The following is a 21,338-nucleotide window of genomic DNA, read 5'->3' on the forward strand; positions in this document are numbered from 1 at the left end:
AAAAAGCCTCTGCATCGCTCTTCATGCCCGTTAAAATTTCTCCAGTCCACAGGAAGTGATTCATTATCACTGAAGAGGTGAACGTGTGAGGACAGACATGGAGGATAGACCATCCACCTGTCAATCACCTGTCCCCAAAGTGACGAATGAAATCATTAATTAGCCTCGACCACTTAAATGACAGCTAATGGGACGCTCAGTCCATCGTCACATGTCAAAGCGTTGGTCCACGCCCGTTCCCGTGTAAGCGTGAGCTCATAAATGGACTCAGACATCGCTCCGTTCGTAAAAGGCTGAATCACATCAATGAAAGTGACAGAGGGGACAGGTTGATCAATCATCCAACCATCTTATCACCTTTCCAGCACACCAGAGCTCCAAACTGACAGTCGCTCCTTTATCGGACTAATCCGGATAACTTCAGCGCTGAGCCTGTGAAGGCAGCCGGGATAAATGAGTTTACTCCTTCACTGATTGGATTAAAAGCCAGGAGTGGGCCTCGACCCCCTGGCCTCTAACACCACAACCACCGACTGCTCTGCTTTAATGAACACGCCGGCTTAAATGGAAATAAAAAGAAAACTCGACTTGACTTCTCTTACTCTAAAGTTCACCTTTAAAACTCTACATTTCTGACACAACGTGTGAAAACAAAAGTAGACGCACTCTTCGTATAGAAAATCCAGACGTTTATAACCCTGTTTGTTCCACATGACTCATCTTTTCAGTCTCACGTCCAGAGGTCAGCGTTTACGACAGCTGACTCATTAGTGATCCGCTGTAGGTTAAATGTGAGCCTTAAAGCTCAGCGTCTGCTGTGAATCTCAGCGAACTTCACCCATTACGACTGCAATGTTTTTACAGGAGCAGAATGGAGAGCTGTTAGTCATCTCATTTCTTGGAAAGGAGCTTTTCACGGTGCATATTTTTGTATTTCGGAGAACATTTCCCACTTACAAGCCTTTTATATTCAGGGTAAATGAGAACCTTTGCCGACATCTAAAGACATCAAAGCCTCTGGGAGCAGCAGAAGTTTTTTTTTTGGAGCTTGCAGTTTAGACAGCATTGTTAGATAAGACTCAGTTACCATGGTTTTATCGTTGTTTACTGTCTGGCTCGTGAACATAAAGACGGCAGTGAAAGATGTCGCCTGGTATTGAATAGTTTTCTGAATTTATGTGCAGAGTTTAGTTTACATTCATATTGTGTTTTATGCTTTCCAATCCATACACTTTAAGTTGATAAAACACCTGATATTGTTTTGTTTGATAGCATCCAAGAGCATTTGTTTACTGCACACACAACACAGAGGTTGACTATTATAAACCAATGAAGGTGTTCTTTTCATCTTTGTTTAGCCTTAGCATTAATAACTTCCTGCATAAAGCCAGTGTCTCCAAGAAAAAATGGTTTCAAGTTATCAACAGAATCCTCCAAAATCTGCCCCTGGGAATCTTCAGATTTAGAGCTCATTCATAAAATCAGGCTGAAAAGCAGAAATCAGTATCAGTGTCTGAATCAAGGTGATAATCCGGTTAAGGTAAATTTTTACAAAGCGCATCGTTTCCGCTTATTTTTCCTGTATCCATAGCAACAGCAGCAGCAACAACAAAGCAGCAGCACGGCGGACTTCCTGTACGCAAAAGACCAAGATTGTGTCCGAAATCATTCACTCATTCCCTACTCACTACTCACTACATAGTGAATTAAATCTAGTGGACTATATAGTCGACTCAATCAGCTAAATTAAAACAACATTTCGGACACTGCTCATTCGCTCGCCAGATGCTGACAGTGACGTAATTACCCTCGCGTCGCTCACGGACGGCTGAGGATTCACAGTTATTATTTTTCTCAAACACTGTAAACGGTATTTATTTCAGTGATAATTAACATTATACTAAGTGTATTTTCTGCAGCAGCCATATATGATAGAAACACTTATTTCATGTTATTTTTAAATAAATAAACCAGACATTTGCGCAGCAACTTGTGCTGTGTTTGAGAATTACAAGGTCCAGTGAATGCATCACCCGCAATGAACGGTTCAGCGGCTAACGTCTATGTTGTCTGCTCGAAGTATCAATCAATCAATCAATCAATCTTTATTTGTATAGCGCCAAATCATAACAAACGTTATCTCAAGATATTTTACAAAAACATTTACAGGTCTAGTACATTGAGTGGACTATATAGTGAATGACCATGCTCACTCAGATTCCGGACAGCACTACAAAACCACTTTATAGTGAATGGGGAGTGATTTCGGTCACAGACCAAGATTCCTTGTGAACAGAACACATGCAGGACACACAGTAACGTTCCTTTTGATGGGGATATCCTGATAGGTGTAAACATGACCAAATGTAACCCAGGGGGCGATTTCAGGTTTTTAAAAAAAGTTATTTGTGTGTACAAGTGCGCAATTGGGTTATTGCTACTATTTCAAATATAAAAGGGTTGATGACTTTATGTAAATGTAGTCATAATTTAAAAAAAATGGACGTCATCTTGCTCGGCTCAAAGTGAGGTTGTCACAAAAACTGCTCCCCCTGGTGGCTGGCTGCAGTATAGGGCAATAAATCCATCTCCCCAGTCATTCCAGATGGGCTGTGGTCAAACTTTAGAAAATTAATACACCTGGTAGAAATGTTTCTCACGTCTGATTGTTGTGGTGATTTGAAGATATTATTTGGCTGCCTTGTATCCAAGTCCTCTTTTTTCTGAAAAGTTTAATCTTCATTAGTTATAAGAGGTTAAAAACAAGGCTTTACATCACGTTTAGTGATGACTGACAGCCAAGGTTCTTGTGTATTTTTTTTTTCGGGGACTGTAAAATAAGTAAGGAGGGGAGTCAAGAAGAGATAATATTATTTTTGTTACTTTTCTTTTCTTTTTCTTTTTTTTTTCATTTATTGCTTTATGCTTATTTTTTTCCGAAATAAGTCACGAGATGTTGACAGGTTGCAGCAAAGTTCCTGCTTAAAATGTGTCTGTGACAAACTGTAGAGTACAAAATGTGCTTTACTGATTCAAAACTGGAGAAATGTGGAAAAATAATTGAAATAATGGAATTTGTACATGTATTGTACAAAACTCAATGTATGTAACATACATATTTATATAAAAATAATATATATTCAATACCCAGGTGTTTAAATTTGTGTCAGGAAAACAGGAAAATGTTGTTACATTTCCGTCTCTGCAGCTTTAGATGAACGTGGAGAAACACAGACTTCCCACACTGCAGTGAAGGACTCACAAATGAAATCAGGAGCTGGGCTGTCACACGGTGACAGGCCCGCTTTGGGAGCTGCAGCAGCAACGCTTGGATGGACGAAGACACAATATGACAAGCAAACACAACTACAACCTGAGCAGACTGAAATAAAATGAGAACTTATTAAGGCCGACTCTGCCAAGATACAGGGAGCCCGACGCACTCTGTAAAATCACTTAAGGTTTAAATAGGTCCACTTATTCCAGAGGAGAGGGGGAAATATCATCTCTCCACAGGGGTAAATGTGCTCTATTGTAATAGTTCACAGTGGGCGACAGCACCAGGAGCCGGTGTGGGCCAAGACAGTCAATTCTGCTACAGCTACTTAACCTCCAGGCCGGCCCGCTTCACAGGGAGAGGGGCCTCATTTCATTTCACAAGGCGCGTGGCAGAGTTTGTTTGTAAGACAGGGAAAAAAAAACATGAGAAAGCGAGATCACAAGGAGACTGGAGAGATGGAGTGAGTAGTGTGGCGAGAGAAGAAGAAAAACACTCAGAAAGCATCACAGCAGTATTTCTGGCTACAGTGAAGGGGCTGTTCTCTCCTGGGCCGCAATGACTTCCTCATTCTTTCGTATTCAAGTCCATCCTGTGCCTCACCTCCCTCCTCTGCCTGCTGTACAGCCTCAGAGTTTCAGCACAGGAGCAGGAACAACACATGCAACTATTGCAATGTAGTGACAGCTTTCTTAACACATTGCTTTCCTGTTACTAAAGGATGCATTTACCGGGGTTGTGTAAAACGGCCTGCATCAGCTTGAAAGAAGGATCTCCCAGCTGAACAGGGAAACACCCGCAAGGGAGGGGAGAAGCAGCAGGCTGGCCGGAGAGTCTGACATCATCCAAGTGAGGGCTTCCATGTTGCTCTGAAGTCTCATATGTGTGTGCATGAATAATCAGTGAGTGTTTCTCCCCTATCGAAGGAGCACAACTGTAGTTTTCCTCCCAAGCTCTGGCTCAGGCATTCATTATTCTGAGTTTCTGCTGCTGCAGCACCACAGCTGCTGCACAAAGCATGTACAAGCAGAGAGATGAGAGGAAGCATAAGTCATGTACTGACAGCCAGACCTTCCAAAAGCTGCAGCCTTAAGAGCAGCTCTTACACCCAACACCCTCATTGCAACAGAGCAAAAAAAAAAATATGACACCCATCCCTCCCTGGCCGTCGGCGAGCAAAGCAGCCAATCCCAACAAACTGCAGGAATTAGCCTCAGCCTTCAAATGCTGGGTGGATATGAGAGCAAAGTTGAAGGGCATTGGAGAAAATGTGAGGTATGGGACGTTATGTGAAAGCAGGGCAGAGTGTCTGAAGGCTGGTTACAGTAGCGCCAATGGGCTGTTGATGGGCTCCAGCATGCGCTCCAAAAAAACTGCATTGCCTCTGTCAAAGCTCTCCGTCCCACCGTGGATTAAAACACCCCACGACCACACGGGATGGGACGCAAACATCTCATGACTCATGTTGAGCTTCACCTCTCCGTGAAGCGCAACCAGAAGAAAAGAGAGGAGCGGAAAATCTTCAGGCTAGTTAGCTTTACTTCCTTAGCCAGCGCAACCAGCCGCGGCTGCCGCTTTCTCTCCCCGGTCCAGCCTGCCTGCCCGGTCCTACTCACACACACACACACTCACACACACCTCTCCCCTCTTGTGCGCACAGACGTCCTGGGACTTACCGGTCTTATGTGCTGATGGTGTCGCTGTGAAGAGACAACAAGTGCGGGGAGGCTGCCGGCCACCGCTCCGCTGCTCCGGGACAACAGGAGTACTGATCTGCACACTTTCGCAGCCATCTCTGTAGTGAAAGCTCGCCGGGAAGGAGACTGCTGCGGGCGGACCGAGACGCACCGAAGGGAAGAGGGAGGGTGGTGGGCGGGTTGCGGGGCTGGACTATACGGCTTCAGTACACATGCCCAGTGTTGCACCAGTATGCAAAGATAAACCACTTTGTGCTGGCTAATTCAAAACATCCACACACACTGCATGCAATTTGTCGCAACACCAATCACTCAGTTACTGTACTGAAGGTCAGCAAGATGTGATGATCGCGTCAGAAAATGCATTAAAACTGTGCGCAGAGGATCAGAGGATCAGAGGAGAGACTGGGGTTTGGAGAAGGAACCACATTTCACAGGAAATGGTGTTGAAATACGGACAGAAAAAGCCACATTTTTAACCAGGGATTCCTATCAAAGCTATCTCCATTACAACCTCCATTAATGTTATCTCAGAGGGAGAGTGCAAGATAGCTGTGGTGAGCCATTCAGGTATATGACACAAGAAAGTGACAGAATAGGAGATGAAAAAAAAAACACAGAATAAAGCTTCACACACAGAAAAATACAAAAATAAATAGAGTAGGGGAGACCGGGGTTGGTTGTAACATGGGGAGAGTTGTGACACCACCAATTCCACCAATCAGGGATAAGATAGGAGAGATTGTTTCAGTATTTAACCACTTCCTCTCTGAACACAAATGGTAATTATTAGAGTGATACAGTGTTTTTGTGCAGCAGAAGCCCAGAGCGCACGCACCAAACACCCCCTCCCTGCTCCTCTGCTGGTTTCCTCTACACTCAGATGGGGCCATATTTTACTTGACCAAAAACACAAATAAACGGACTCCCACCGAAAAAATCTGATATCGGTCTGCATTCACGCTTTATTTAGAGAATTTTCAGCGCGTTACTTTCACACAAAAACACCGCTAAATAAGGCTCTAGTTCTCATCGTGTCGTGAAATGGAGAGCCACAGCTGGCTACGAGGCGCTCGCCACTTAGTGTATCAGTCCACGCGCTTGGCGTGCCAGATATAAACTAACGCAGGTAGTCTGCCAGGACAAAGAGACACGATGAGAACTAGAGTCTTATTTAGTGGTGTTTTTGTGTGAAAGTAACGTGCTGAAAATTCTCTAAATAAAGCCTGAATGCAGACTGATATCAGAGTTTTTCAGTGGGAGTCCGTTTATTTGTGTTTTTGGTCAAGTAAAATATGGCCCCGTCTGAGTGCAGAGGAAACCTGCAGAGGAGCAGGGAGGGGGTGTTTGGTGTGAGCGCTCTGGGCTTCTGCTGCACAAAAACACTGCTGTAGGGGTAATTTCTGCCCTAAACTTTGTGATAGGACCCAACTTGTTCCATCCCGGAGGATCACTTTAAGACAGGAAACTGGTGCATTCAGAATCTACAGAGAAAAAACTGATTTTTAAGTAAGGAAGTAAATTTTTTGACCATGACTACATTTTTTTAGTACTTTTACTATTGCAGATAAAACCATCTGACTCATATCAGAATCAGTTGTAATTTCTCAGGCAAAATGTGATGCATTTCTCCCTTGCTACTTTCAAACCGCTATGCTAATACAGCTAGCTTACAACCATCCCTTGACATTTTCTTGATTTTAATAATGTTGATAATGATCTGTACGGTGGCTGTGGGTGTCAGACGATTTGCAAAATGCTACACCGCAACCGAAGTCAAAAGAGGTTAGTTACCCCAACAGACCCTTTTTTTATTATCTGTGCTAAATAAGGCTTCATAGGGTTGTCACTTTGTAATATCCTTCATATAACTTATATTTCTGTATTTACAGGTCATACGTCATCTTATATTTAGCTTTATGAATCAGTCATGTTGTACTGTTAGCATTAGAGCTATATTTATCATAGCTGAAGTAAAAAAAAAAAAAAAGGAAAAAATCATTAACTTACTTTCACAACTGTCCTCTTAACTTCCTTTGTGTTGGTGCATTTGCATTGATGTTGCTGCTTTGACAAATCATCTGACACCTACTGGCCACCGTAGATCTGACATGTAACACTGAGGCAGTTAACACGACAGCATTTCATCTGAAAACGCCTCACCGCAGTGAAAAAAAAATCTGCCTTAACGCGGAAACACAGAGGGACTAAAAACACAGTAGTAGGCAAACCAGGCCTGAAGGTGGCGCAAACAGGGGGTCGAAATGCAACAAAACTTTTGCGTTTCACCTTAAAACCATTGCCGTGTAAACTGATCCCGAGTGCATACTACAAACCACTGCACAAGCTGGGAGACCAGGGGTCCAGTGATATCCCAGTTACTGGAGCAGAAATCAAATTTCCTTTTATTTATTTCTTTTTAAATATATACACTCAGACACACACACGCTTTTTGGTAGACCTTTACATTCTTTAGTCAACAACACCCTGGTCTTTATTTATTTATTTGAACATGAGCAAATATTGAAACAGAAAAATCAATGCATAAACAAAAGTAAAAAGACAAGAAAACACGAACAACAACCAAAGAGCCAAATGAAATTGTCATTTGCATGTTCAAAAAGGAGCGAGAAGCAATTAAAACTTATATAGTCCCACCCCTTCACTTTACATGAGTAACTACAGATTTAATTTACACACTTCCAATTAATGAAAACAAAAACAAAACTAATCATAGCATAAGCAAAATGCACCAAATACTGATAACATAATAGAACAAATGGTAACAAAGAGAAGATTTAATAAATAAGAAAAGAAAAAAAGGAAACCGTATCAACCTTCGTTGACCTTTATACCATCATATCCCTATATCTTTTAAGAAACATGTTTGTATTTTTTTTTCTTGAACTCCAGTTCAACTCCACGAACAGAACTTTGGATTTTCACATTTTCAAAATAAAACAATCGGTTAAATTATATTTTTCCTCTCTTGGACTAAACCTGACCTGAATATCTTCTGGAAGTTCATTATTTCTTGCTTTGAACATGATTTGTGCCGTTTGATATTCTGTTTGATCGTTTAATTGTAAGTTTTGACTGAAGGAACAATGAATGTGTGTGATCCCTGTAACCTGATGCTTCGTTAATGACCCTAATTGCTCTTTTTTGTAGTGTGAATAGAGGTCGTAGCGAGCAGCACATCACTTGGTCTAATTGTTACTTATGCATTTGACATCACCTCATGAGGTCTGTGATATTTGTAGTAGTCAACAAATGCGACTACTTTGTACTCAAGTGTTACAACCACACCCGATCTCCCCTACTTAAAAACCAACCACAAAATCTCAACAGCGTCTTCGTAAGGTTTCACCCTCCTTTAGCACCATCATTTCTTCTTTTCTCTAAACATGTTTTCATGACTTTGCACTTCTGTGTCCTTACTTGTCTCTGTATCCAAATGTCTTATTGCGCAACTACTACAGCAAACTTGGCACAAACTGATCTGACAAACATCTGAAGATTTCCGCCCATCTCGTGAGGAACAGGCTGAGAATGACTTGTCTGAACGACTCTGTAATGTGCCACATCTTGGCAGACTAGCCACGCCACCTATTCCTCTCTGACTGTGTCTAATATTAGCTTGTCCTCCATTCACTCTTGTCACACGGTCCCTACAGGATCAAATCTAATTGGAGTGATCTTCAGTGACTTTTAAATGGCAGGGGATACTTCCTGAAGTTCAAGCACGGTGATGCATTCCTCAGCTTCGGTCCCCAAACGGCAGAACACGAGGGCGAGTGGTCAAGTATGAGGTGATTTGTTTTCACCGGAGTCAGTCAACCGCTACAAATGCAGGTAATGGGAAGGCTAATGGGTCTGTTTGGTCAATGAATGTCAAGGAGACACCCTTCAGGGGAATGCACGGTAACATGTTTTTCTTAATCTTTGACCAAGCCTGTCATATAACACCGGCTGCCACACCCCTGCTGGTCAAAGTAGAAACCAGATAAAGCAGAATCCTTTGATTGTTGATACCAAACAAACTCTCACTGAAGCCGCTCATTGAATAACTTGGCTCCACTCCACAGCTCAAACTTCAGAGAGCGATAAATAAGAAATAAGACAAAAACGCAAGCAGAGATCAGGTTCCTTTGTTGTTGTTCCTGCTTGTCTTTATTTGTTTGTGAAATATAGTAGTGATATGTCATCCTTCTACGACTCATCCAGCTTCCTTTCTGTTCTTCTTCAGGTGCCGAGCATCAGGCAGTGTGGGCGATGCAATTTAAATGCAAATTCTCAGCTATGGACAAGGACCTGCTCAAGGCCTCCAGGCTGCATCGATTCACAAAGAGAGGCTCTGCGCTGGGACAAATACTACCAAGCTGTGTTTTTTACCGTGCCGCTGCGAGTGTGCATTGGCCGCGTGTGTTTGCACATGATGTGTAAGCAGTGTAAACAAAAGAAGCTGCAGTAAAGGTGAACAAAGCCTGCAGTTCACTAAGTTACGAGGGATTTTGTTTGTGCTCTGCATTTTGTTTACAGAGCTAAATCAGAGTTATCGGCTCATAAAAACAAGCTGAGGTTAACAAAACTGATCCAACAACGCACGGACCAAAACTTCCAAAACAAACATTTTAAAGTCGACTCAGCTGCATGACAAATGACTTCAGAAATATCAAACATGAAATGATGACCAGCTACACTACCGCAGACAGATGTTGATTTTTCCAATTTCATTAATCTTCTGAATTCAGATTCAACATGAGCATAACAAATTCATTCAATATAATCTCCTTCTGCTGACGTTAATCTTTTTTCACAGTTGTCCACCAACTTAAAAATAAATCTTAAAGAGAGACAGAAGTGCTGTTAAACTCTATGCAAGGTCAGAGATGTCTGACTTGAGAAAAGAACATATTGAGGTGTGTATGCATGCCTGTGTGTATCCTCGTATGAGTGTGTTTGCGTGCAGGTCTCTGCATGACTGAATTGTCTCCTAGCAGCAGATCCCAGCTCCTCCCCTGGCTCTTTGTAAAAGGTAATGCTCAGAGCAAGCAAACCTTGGCGTGTAGCTTCTATTTCATCACCAACCAAGAAGTGCCTCATGTAAACACAGACCTAATTAGGTAGCGTATGCTGCCTGTCGTTTCTTGCTCGCTCTCGTACACACATATCAGCTTACAGACACCACACAGCAATATGACTGCTGAAACAGGAGCCTGCTTTTGTCTCCAGCTCCTCACCTGAGTCATCACTCAGCATTATTCAGAGATACAGCTCGTGGATCAAGTTGCACTGTAGTTTTCATTCTGCATGCAGCTCATCTGGGACTTGTCTACTGTGCACAAAAACTGCTGTTGTCCCTGTAAAGCCAGACCTCTCCCCGGGGATTTACAAGCGTGTTCTTAATGTAGCACTCAAGATTTGGGCACCCTCTTAAACTAAACATAAGTCGCGGTGGTAGTAACACTGTGGTTCTGTACTAAAAACAGAAAAGCTGAAGAGGATCCTGCAGGCTGGTCTTATCTCTTGCTCCACCTTTAAACTGCAACAGTATAAGCATGAAGTTCCTCTGCAGGGGCCCCTAATGTGCAGATTGCTGGTGTATTAACAGGCAGGCTGCATGGTAAACACCCTGTTTAACCTTTAGCATGAAGTCAGTCAAACTAATGGGAAGGGCTGGGTCAAAGAAGGACATGCACTAGAAAAAACTGAAATATTATCAAGTGTTTTTGTCTTATTTTCAGTAGAAAATGTCTTTTTAGACTTAATAGAATAGAAAATACTTTATTTATCCCCGAGGGGAAATTCAGGAGTCTCAATTCAGGTGTTCTTGTCCGTTGTTTGCTCCGTAAGCCATGTCTGTGAACAGCATGATGCTACTCTACCTTCTAGTATTCCCTCTGTTGCTGGGTTAGCACAGCTAGCTCGTCCATCTTATTGGAGACAGATCTTACATCCCCAATAACAATGGATGGAAAGACAGGTAGATGTCGTCACTTCTTAGCTCAGCCTGTTGTCTTCACCTCCTTCTTCTCATTTTGTGGGAAACATCTGGCCTTGCACCAGTTAGCGCTGACATGCTATAAGCTGCTAACAGCTGATTTCACATGTAAACAATGCAGCCATGGTTACATGTAGGATCTCCAGACAAACACAGGAGCAAAAATAGAAAAAAATATCACTGAAGACAAAACCAGTTTAGTGTCCACGACCAACAAACGAACCATACGAAGACATTTTTCATTTACTGGTCAGGTGAATGTGGCTCATATGTTGCTAGGCACTGCCCTGTTGTGGCAGCTCTCTCTTCCTTGTCCATTTCTTGTAATTCTTTAATCTCCTTTTGTCATCTTTGAATTTGGAGTGGGTCATTACTTGTTTCAAGTTATTAACGACAAAAATGAGGTCGCATTGCTTGTAAAATGTTCAAAAATCTGCCAATGAAACAAGAGAAAAGTTATTCCATTGGTAGTTTTTTCACTTGTTACAAGCAATTCAGACCTATTTTTTTGTCGTTAAATAACTTGAAACGAGACACACACACACTGAGATCAAACGCCTCATACACACTGCCATGGGGACCTGGAAACACCCTGTTTGTGAGATAACAGCAGCTTCTCCTTTCAAACATGTTCAGAATGACGTGTAACACGCCAGGTGTGGATTGTGTGCATTCTAGGTGTGTGTCTCCAAAGAGACGATTCCAGTTTCCAAACTGGTTTGACCTCAAGTCAATGTAAAGGCTTTTTATGGAGTTTCAGGCTAATAATGAGAGCTTGTCTTCCTTTTTAGTGAGCAAGATAATATATGACCTGTCTTAGCGGACACACAGGCCATGCTGAAGTTATTACTGTGGTGATTCTATTCAAATTTAATATGGAATTTCAATAGCTGACAAATTCTTATTGTGGGGTTCTTGTAATAAATTGCTAGCATTAATGAACCCTGCTCTGGAGGGCGGCAGGCACAGTTAAGTAGTGTCTCTTATTAAAAAGGGAGGGAGAGATAAAGAGGGAGAGGGGGAAATTAAAAAGGGCTTTGACAAAAGATACCAGAAGAAGAACAAAGAGATCAGTTCAGATAAAAACATATAACAGGGGAGGGAACGGGAGTTATTAGTTGCACTTTGTGTGTTTCATATCACTAGGCTGTTCTGCTAATGATTAACTCGACTTTACAGAGCTTTTCAGATGGAAACTTCTGTGTTTGTACGGAAAGAAGAAACTGAAGAACAGTAAAATGATCACAGCAAACTGTCACGGATTGCTTCTGACCTTTGTGAGGACAGGTCTATTGTTATAATTATTGTTTTATCATCTGTGAGTTTTCATGTTGTGTTGACAACAAAAAGGGATTTTCAGGGATCCAAATTCAAAATACAGGAACAACCTTCTTGTTGGTAATAAACTGGTTTACTGTGTTGGTTATGGAAACACAAGAGTGACACTAATTCAAAATCAGTGGAAGCTTTATGTGTCCTCTAACTTTAACTATATTCTGTATAAAGCATGGACGCAGTCTGCACAACAGCACCCGTCTGTTTCTGATAACGTGAAATAAAGCCACCTTGGCTTTGAGCTTCTTGTCTAACAGCTATAGGGTGCCTTTCAGTCACAGCTGAGCTGTGTCTCTGATTGGACAATCATGTCATGTCATGTCATCTTCCACCGCTTATCCAGGTCCGGGTCGTGGGGGCAGCAGTACCATCAGCTAAGACCAGTGGCCCCTGTTCCCAGCCACTCCCACCAGCTCCTCTGAGGGGATACCAAGGCATTCCCAGGTTGGTCGAGAGATATAATCTCTCCACCGTGTCCTGGGTCTACCCCGGGGCCCTTCCCAGCTGGACATGCCTGAAACACCTCCCTGAACCTTATCCATAAGGCTGAGTCCAAACACTGCGGAGGAAGCTCATTTCAGCCACTTGTATCCGCAATCTTGTTTTTTCAGTCACTACCCACAGCTTATGGCCATAGGTGAGGGTCGGAAAGTAGATTGACCGGTAAATTGAAAGCCTTGCCTTTTGGTTCAACTCTCTCGTCACCACAACGGACCGGTAAAGCATCTGCATCACTGCAGACATCGTCAATCTCTCGCTCCATTTTCCCCCACCTGATACTTGAACTCCTTCTCTTGGGGCAAAGTCTCTCCTGACCTGGGGTGGGCAGTCCACCCTTTCCCTGCTGAGAACCATGGCCTCAGGCTTAGAGGTGCTGATCTTCATCCTGGATGCTTCACACTTGGCTGCAAACCACCGTAGTGCTCAACGAGCCGGACAAGACCACATCATCTACAAAAAGCAGAGACGGGATCTTGAAGACTCCGATCGATCTTGAATCCCGCCGCCACTTAACTGTGGCAAGTAATCCTGTCCATAAAAGTTATGAACAGAATCAGTGACAAAGGGCAGCCCTGGCGGAGTCAAACCCTGGTGGAGTCAAACGAGTTTGACTTACTGTTGGAAATACAGACCAAGCTCTCACTCCAGAAATATAGAGACTGAACAGCCCGTAACAACCATAGACTGTATAAAACATGGACGAAGTCTCCCCGACATCACCTGTCTGTTTCTGAAACAGAAAATGAAGAACATCGGCTATCACAGCCATATTGGTAGTGGCAAGGGCTTTGCATACAGCTTTAGGGCCTTTTTCAAACCGCCCCCTACACACTCCCCCTCCATGACGGAGTGCACTCCGTCATGGAGTCACACTCGCAGCTGAATGAAGTTCACTTCATCAGGGTGTAGGGTATAAATACAGCTTTGGGACAGAAACATCCCTCTCTCAAGGGGAAACAGATATACAAAGAAAAGAAAGAAAATAAAAGATAGAAAAGATAAAAGGAACCTACTCCCACGCTTCTTTGGCTGCATTTCTTTTTTTTATTGAAGAGTTTTTCATGTTTCACTCTCGCTTGAATGAATTCTTTTGTTTTTGTGACAGTCCCTGTAAATATTAAACACTCAAATACACACAAACTGTCTGAACAAATGCAAAGCACGCCTTAATCAATGTCATGTGCATCTAAAGTTGTGAACATCTGCATGACAATCATTAAATATTTGTGTTAGTTTAACGGCGTTTGTGTAGGCACATATGCATGGAACTTACATTTGTATGTTGCTTCCTCCATGGCTGACACCGGACACAATTTAGCGCTGCACGTGTTCAGCGAGTCGGCATCCGTGCAGACTCGCTTGTGGAGGGTTTTATAGCCCACGACCCCTCCCGGCGGATCGGTTTGGGATGGCCCTTAATGTGGCGGACCCTCCGCGAGGACGCGCAAACGAGGGGTGTGAGTAGGGAGAGTGTGTAGGGGGCGGTTTGAAAAAGGCCCATAGGGTGCCCTGTCAGTCACATGACCCTGAGCTGTGCCTCTGATTGGGCGAGCTTGCAAGAAAAAAAATTCACCCACTGTGTGGCCATAGTAAACTCATACAGGAGGCGTTTTTTGAACCAGGCTGTTTATGGCTTGGTGTGAATGTGACTCTCAGTACTTCCAGAGCCAGCCTCAAGTGGACACTCAAGAAACAGCAGATTTTAGCACTTCTGCATTGTCTCATAGTCTTAGACTGGAGGTTGTCGCTTGGTAACAACTGGCCATTGACTCCATATTCCCAGAGCAAACCCCACAAGATACCTCGAGGGACACAGTCACTCAAGCAGATTCTCAATGAACAGCAACTTTTAGCACTTCAGCACAGGCTTCATTTTTCTAAACTGGCTGTTGCCTCTTGATTCTAGCTTGAATCTTGAAACGGGAAACATTGGGATCCATTTTGACTCATTTATATCTCATGAATCAGTCAGTGGCTGTCTTGAACCCCCTGGTATTATGAATCACAGCCATTAAAATGTGAAGAGATTCTGATGATCTGATTCAGCAGAGTAATGCACGACCGATGTATTTGCATTCTGAGGGATTAATCTAACACAGGGAGATAACATTAGCAACGGGTGGCTCCAAACTGCATGCTAAACAGCGCACAGCAGCAGAGCCTCAGATACACTTCTCCCTCAGGCCGTTGGGACTTAATGTGCATTTACTGGTCTGTTTGCATGGATGTGTTGACTTATTACCTTAGATTTATTTGTGTTCATAGATGTGTACAGTCATTTCAAACAGCCGAGAGCTAAGGAACGCATTTCACACTACGAGTCTAACCTGTGGCTTGTGCAGTGGGGATGAATAAACTGTATATAAATGACTCAAAATATACTCTCAGGCAAGTGGTATGAGCCCAGTGATGTATAGAGATGAATCTACTTAAAATGGCACACAGGTCTGACTATTCAGAAAACAGCTTCACACTGAAAAACGGATTTTTTTAAATGCTTTCACTGGTAAAGTAAATCGAATGAAATGAATAGACCAGAGATCAATCAGAAACCCTGTCTACATTTAATCTGATAATGAACTAATTTACATTAATATACACTGCATACACACTTTCATGAGATCTGACAAGTTCCTGCAACCTGCAGTCTCCAATAAAATGTCAGTGAGCAGCTGCAGGTTTGCGCCTCACATTATGCATTCAGTCCACCAGATATGTTTTAAGGCGACAATTAAAACTGGCAGACTGCTAAGAGGCAAGTTATTCAATTCTGATTAATTTTCATACTGAAGCTCAGTCAAGACATGCATGACTGACAGCAGAGACTCCTTCCCAGTTAAATTCACTAACTTATTCAAATTAATGTGATTTTTTAAAAGTAAGAAGTTTAACTTCTAAAGCAGCCACAAATGTGTTGCTGTACAGTTTTTTAGTATAGAAAAAAAATCTATGATGTGAATCACAACCTCACTTCCCTAAAAGTTTCAACACTTTGCTAAATCTTGATAAAATCAGATTTGCATTTTACTTCCTTTATGTGAAAATGATGCAAAGGAACACATCAAATGTTGAAACAGGGAAATCAATTTGTTTTTATTTAACATTTCATGGTTATTTTAAAGGGGACATATCGTGCTTGTTTCTCCTTTTCACTATGCCAGACTAGGATGCCTGTAAAGCATTTCTGCCCTCAGTACAAGTCATTTAGTTCCTTCATTGCCCCACAATAGCGTTCTCAATATCCTAATTTTAGGCCATTCTGAAGATCTTGTTGAAACGCTCCGTTTGGAGAATGACCTCCAGTAACCTCGCAACGTCACAGCCCTTTGTGCTCTGATTGGTCAGTTCTATCAGAGGAGCGGAGGGGGTAGAGCCAGGGGCAGTTTTTGCAGCATGACAGTATTTACAAAGTCGCCATACAGGATGGGGCAGACCGAGCGAGTTTGCTGTTTGCCAAAACTTCACCTTAAGGCATTGATAGCACTAATAAAATGGCAGAGTGTAGGATACGTCCTTTTGTATTGGACCCCGAGTCAGACCCGGACGGTTCTGCAGCTCAGGAGGAAGAAAATCCACCTGGACACAGATCATCTCAGGACGCTTCAGTGTGGTGAGTCAAAGCGGTACTGTAACATTTATAGTTTATACGTGGAAATATAGGCAGACTTCACCAATAAACTATTTCTATAACAGGGCTCCATCCTGCTCCTTCACTTTTCTTTGTCTGTTTTATCCATCATGCTGAAAGTGTAGTCTAAAGATCGCCTCTACCGTCAGTTCATCACTATGTTATTACTGCAGCATTAATGTGGTCCAGGTTCACGGTGCATGTCAGAACAAGCATGCAAATATCACAGTCACACAAGTATTACGACGTCTGCTATAACTACAGTGTTTTAACTGCTAATTCACCATGTAAAGCCGAGCTGCTCAGCAGAGCAGAGTCCCTGCATCCAGCATCTGAGGGGGGATACTCGGCTCTTGGTGGGTGTATCCCTCGGTGGCGGTTGTGTGACTAACTGACATCACAGAGGAGGAGCTGCTTTATCAGATTACTCCAATAAAAAGAAAGGTACCTCGTGTCGTCACGACAGTCGAAATCTCGCAGCCAACTGGCAATGACCTATTTCAGAGGCATCAAATCTCGTTAAAATACAATATCTCATTTTTTGAAAATTCAGGGGGTGTAAGGTCTTGTTTTCAAATTTATTGTATTATATGTAAGTATTAAATCAGGGATCAGCATATGTTCCCTTTAAATATGTTTTTAAAAATATATTATCTAAAAGTTGTGTTGAGGAGCAACATCCCTTAACTACAGAGAAGCTTAACCTTTTAGAAGTAAAGATGCAAGTGGTAAAGAAAATTATACTTTTTTTTCATCAATGTAAGGTTGCAAAGAATTTGGAGATTTCATCATCTACATTGGGAATCTGGAGAAATACGTGTGCAAAGAGGATGAAAAATGTGAAGCTGCAATAAAAAACCAATACAACTCTGTAGTGGAAGCTAATGCATGAGTTGTAATTCACTCAAGTAATTTCTTGTACAGAAACACTGGAAACTTCAATGACTAGCTGGTTTGCAATGGATTAACACACATGACCTTGTTGTAAGCATAGGCTAATGTAAGGCAGATTTGTTTGTATTTTTAACACATCATTGAAAGTTTTACAGGCTGCTTTGAAATTATTTTGTGTTAAGATTTTTTTTTTAACTTTAGTGTTTATTTATCTGCTATCTAGGTACCAATTTTTACTCTTCATTTCTCAAGACATTTCTGTAGATTGCACTCATTTTCATGTAGAGATACGAAGATAGCACTTTATCACAGTTAGGACACTCTGTTTAAATCAAAAGCTGATATAAATACAACTAATTGAGCACATTAACGGAAAACCAAGACAAAATATGGAAGAAATCCGTTTAACAAACTTCTGAGATGACAAAAATGAGACCTGTATGCTAGCGTTTCGTTGCTACTCACAGTTACCGCATACCGAGCTGAGGTGGGACGGAGCCCGTGTGAGCTGCACGGGGCGGGGGGAGGAGGTGTCGCCCCACCCCGCTGGTCTGCACGGTTGTTGGTGAACGCGGAACTGCTGCCTCTGCTGCTGCTGCGCTCCATCTCTGCAGACAGGAGCGGAAGATACAGACACGAATCATCGAAGACATCAACATTACGGACTGAGAGGCGTTTCTGTAGACATTCATGTAAGTAACTGTAACGCTTATTTATTAAAACAGCTCTCCAACGAAGGAGTGTGAAATGTTAGCTCATGAAGTAGCAGCTATAAGAGTGGCATTTACCTTAACATCCACTGTTAGCCTGCTAGCTAGCTAGCGTTAGCTGCTCTACGACCCAGCATCTGACAGTTTGACCCAGTAGTTTTCTTTAAGTCATTCTTGCTTGAAATGTAAACGTAATAAAAAAGAGTTTTAACCCATTTAACCAAAGAATAAAGAGTTATCGTTTTTATTGTTGTAAACTGTTGTCAGAGAAGTCAGGTAGAGGCTAAAAACAAAACATTGGGGTCCTTGTGTATCACTGGAGCTACTTTGACATGTTCTCCACAGGTATTGTAATTATTTTACCTGTGCCGACACAGCAACATACCTCAAATAGCTTTAACGGTAGGGTATCTTGATAGATATCGACCCTCTAACTCATTCTGGTCGTCATACACACTTTTAATGTAACAGCCCTGTGTGATTGCATTATTATTTTTGCTAGCTTGACTTTTGCTATGTAAACACAGTCAAAAGTAAAGTTTGCAAAGAGATCCAGAGTTATGCGGTTTTAAAAGCACTGTCTGATTTATCTTTTTATGCAAAATGATCATGTGTAGAGTTGATAACTGTAGGGTAATTCACAACATAGTGAGAGATCCCAATATGAAAAATATGTCATGAGATACAATGTGATATTTTGCCATTACATGCAGTACAATGATTTTATTTTGGGCATTGGGATAGCTATATTGCCATATTTCACTTGTGAGCATCACTGACAAACTTGCCCCCAGTTTTGGTAAATTTTAGTTGTTTGCTAAATGTGCATTGTTTGTTTTATAAGTTTACCTTAAAGTTAGTTGCTGACTGGTTACAGAGCATAAGATTTTACATCATAATGACTGGCATAACAAGCCCAAGCTGCAACCTGCACTGGATTTATTTATTTGAAATATTCATTTGACTTCTGTTTGTACAGCCTGCATCTGTTTTTGTGAAACTGCTGATCACAGTCGATGTTTTTGTTTTCAGAGATGTGATAGTTACAGTTTTATAATGTCCTGGAACATCTTGTGTGTCACAAAAGCAAAACTGTGAATGTAAAAATGACTAGGGATGGATATCGTTCACATTTGAAACCATACGGTACCGATTCCCGGTACCTGGCAATCGGTATTGGTAGCGGTACCAATTTTTGGTACTTTTGTGTGGAAGAAGAAATATCAATCTGTTAAATAATAAAATGTAAATTCTTTTTAATTTAACATTTTTATTCTTCAATGTATAACCTTGTAATGCTGCGTTCATGTCCAGCATGGAAAATCACCTTCTCTTCCATTCCCTCACAGTCACAAGGATGCATTTAGGTACCTTTACATGGTACCTTTTGATTTAACTTGAATCGGTACCTGATACTTTTGACAGAATATGGTTGGTACCTATAAAAGTACCTAATTCAGTACCCATTCCTAAAAATGACCCTATATTTCAGACCCTGACTGCACTTTTTTTTCTCCAAAATCTTTTTATTGGATTTTGACACAAAATTTGAACAGAAGTTACATACCGATAAATCAATGTATTAGATTATAAACTACAACCCACTCACTCCAATCTTGAAGAAGAAGAAAAATACTAATAATAATAATAAAATGTGAAATAAAAAGAAAAAAACCCACCCAGACAAAAATATATCCAATCAATAGATAACAAATTATCACTAGAAAATTACAATGAAATAAATAGGATTACAAATAATACGTACGATAATAACATACTGTAAAAAGAAATGTGTCAACCTTGTTCATTGAACACACACCCATGTAAAGAGCTAAAGACAGTGAGAGGGTCAACATGAGATAAGAAAGACCTGAAAACTCTTTTCCTCAAGAAAACGATCTCCTTCCATTTTTATATATCTCCTGCTCAGGGGAAAAATCATCCCTGAGTGTGAGAGAAACCGCAGTTTAGCGTCTTAAAACTGCCATGTTTACTATTGTTTGAGAGGAAAGCTTCAGTAGTTTTAACTGAGGACATAAAACATGACTTTTACTGCTCCAGGTTGCCCAGGTGACACTGCCAGCTCCTTTTCTGACCACTTTTGTTTTCATATTAAAATCATCTGAGAAAAAGCACGCCACATGAATACTTATGTGCATTTTGCTCTTCTTGAAGCCGTCAGGGGGCTGGAAATGATGATGAGAAAAATGATATTGATCCTGTGGGTCCCAAATCAGTTCTGGGTCTCATTGTACTTTGACACCATTGATTGTAAGATGAAGGAGATTCTGACCTGACAGAATGCATTCAGAATAAGCTGAATCAATTTCCTAGAAAATTGGACCCATTGTCAGAGGATAAAAGCTGAGACATTCTTATGCTAAACAAGATCCCATGCTGTATTCTGTTGTGTCGGCAGCATTTAGTTTAAGCCATTGTCCTGCTTTGAGGTTTGTTTTGGCACATATTATGTTGCTTTTTGCTTGATGGAAGAAAAGAAGAAATACAAAATCAAATCCACGCAACAAGGACTTCAGCAGTGAATCAGCAATCATGACTTTGTAGGGCTGAGATGATATGCTTTTCTCCTGATTTGATTTTTTTTTTTTTTTTACAATTTTTGGAGTGATTTGAATTGAAAATTTTCAATATTTATGATTTCTAGTCAGCTTTTTTTAACACAAGACCAAGTGAAATCAAATGATTATGTCTGTAGACTTTATTAGGGCTGCAATGATTAGTTGACATAATCGACTCGTCGACAACAAAAAAAATCTTCAACGTATTTCAATGCGTTATGTTATTGTTTTAATTGTTGCCCTTTGGTGAAATCAAACACCAGGGGGTAAATGCTCATCTGTAACTTCAGTTCACTGCATAAGGCGCCATGTTAACAGATACTTTTATGTGAAAAGATCACTAAGTTCATACATGAGGAATATTGATAGGGGAAAAATCTCTGCACATTGACGGCGATGTGCGCTGACAGAGGCTCTGCATCTGCGGCTTGGACAGCCTGACAGCTCCCTGTGTTTGGCGCCTGGAATTGTGATTTAGAGAGTCTTCTTTGCTCTCTGTTTTTAACAGTTTTTCAGGTTTTTAGTCACAAACTAGCGTCAAAACTCCCCTAACTTTTTGAAAGAGAGGACATTTATCGCATGGAGCTCATTCAAGCTCACACTACACTGGTAAGACTTAGCAGGGAGGAGGAGGGGCAGAGTGCGCATGAGCGAAGTGGGAGTAGCACATGAAGAGAAACAAAACCAACTTGTTGTCACGAAGAGCTGGGAGA

At 41.5% G+C, this 21,338-nt stretch overlaps 2 protein-coding genes across 4 annotated transcripts in view; one reads left to right on the plus strand and one right to left on the minus strand.

Moving 5' to 3' along the window:
- Positions 1–5,213, minus strand: part of mcu (mitochondrial calcium uniporter) — a 138,534-nt gene extending 133,321 nt beyond the window's left edge. The window contains exon 1 of one of the 2 annotated variants that reach the window (XM_074676227.1): positions 4,954–5,213. In XM_074676227.1, coding sequence (XP_074532328.1) covers positions 4,954–5,070 — 117 coding nt within the window. In that variant the 5' untranslated portion in view covers positions 5,071–5,213. The remainder of the gene's footprint in view (positions 1–4,953) is intronic. The other variant, XM_074676226.1, reaches the window with a different exon arrangement.
- A 12,655-nt stretch (positions 5,214–17,868) lies between these two features.
- The window catches only part of micu1 (mitochondrial calcium uptake 1), a 74,995-nt gene continuing 71,525 nt past the window's right edge, over positions 17,869–21,338 (plus strand). For both annotated transcript variants that reach the window (XM_074675735.1, XM_074675736.1), the window contains exon 1: positions 17,869–18,028. In XM_074675735.1, coding sequence (XP_074531836.1) covers positions 18,027–18,028 — 2 coding nt within the window. In that variant the 5' untranslated portion in view covers positions 17,869–18,026. The remainder of the gene's footprint in view (positions 18,029–21,338) is intronic.

The sequence above is a fragment of the Halichoeres trimaculatus genome, unplaced genomic scaffold (genome assembly GCF_033239565.1).
Source record: "Halichoeres trimaculatus isolate MK-OKI-2021-1 unplaced genomic scaffold, fHalTri1.1 fHalTri1_scaffold_8, whole genome shotgun sequence".
Lineage (NCBI taxonomy): Eukaryota > Metazoa > Chordata > Actinopteri > Labriformes > Labridae > Halichoeres > Halichoeres trimaculatus.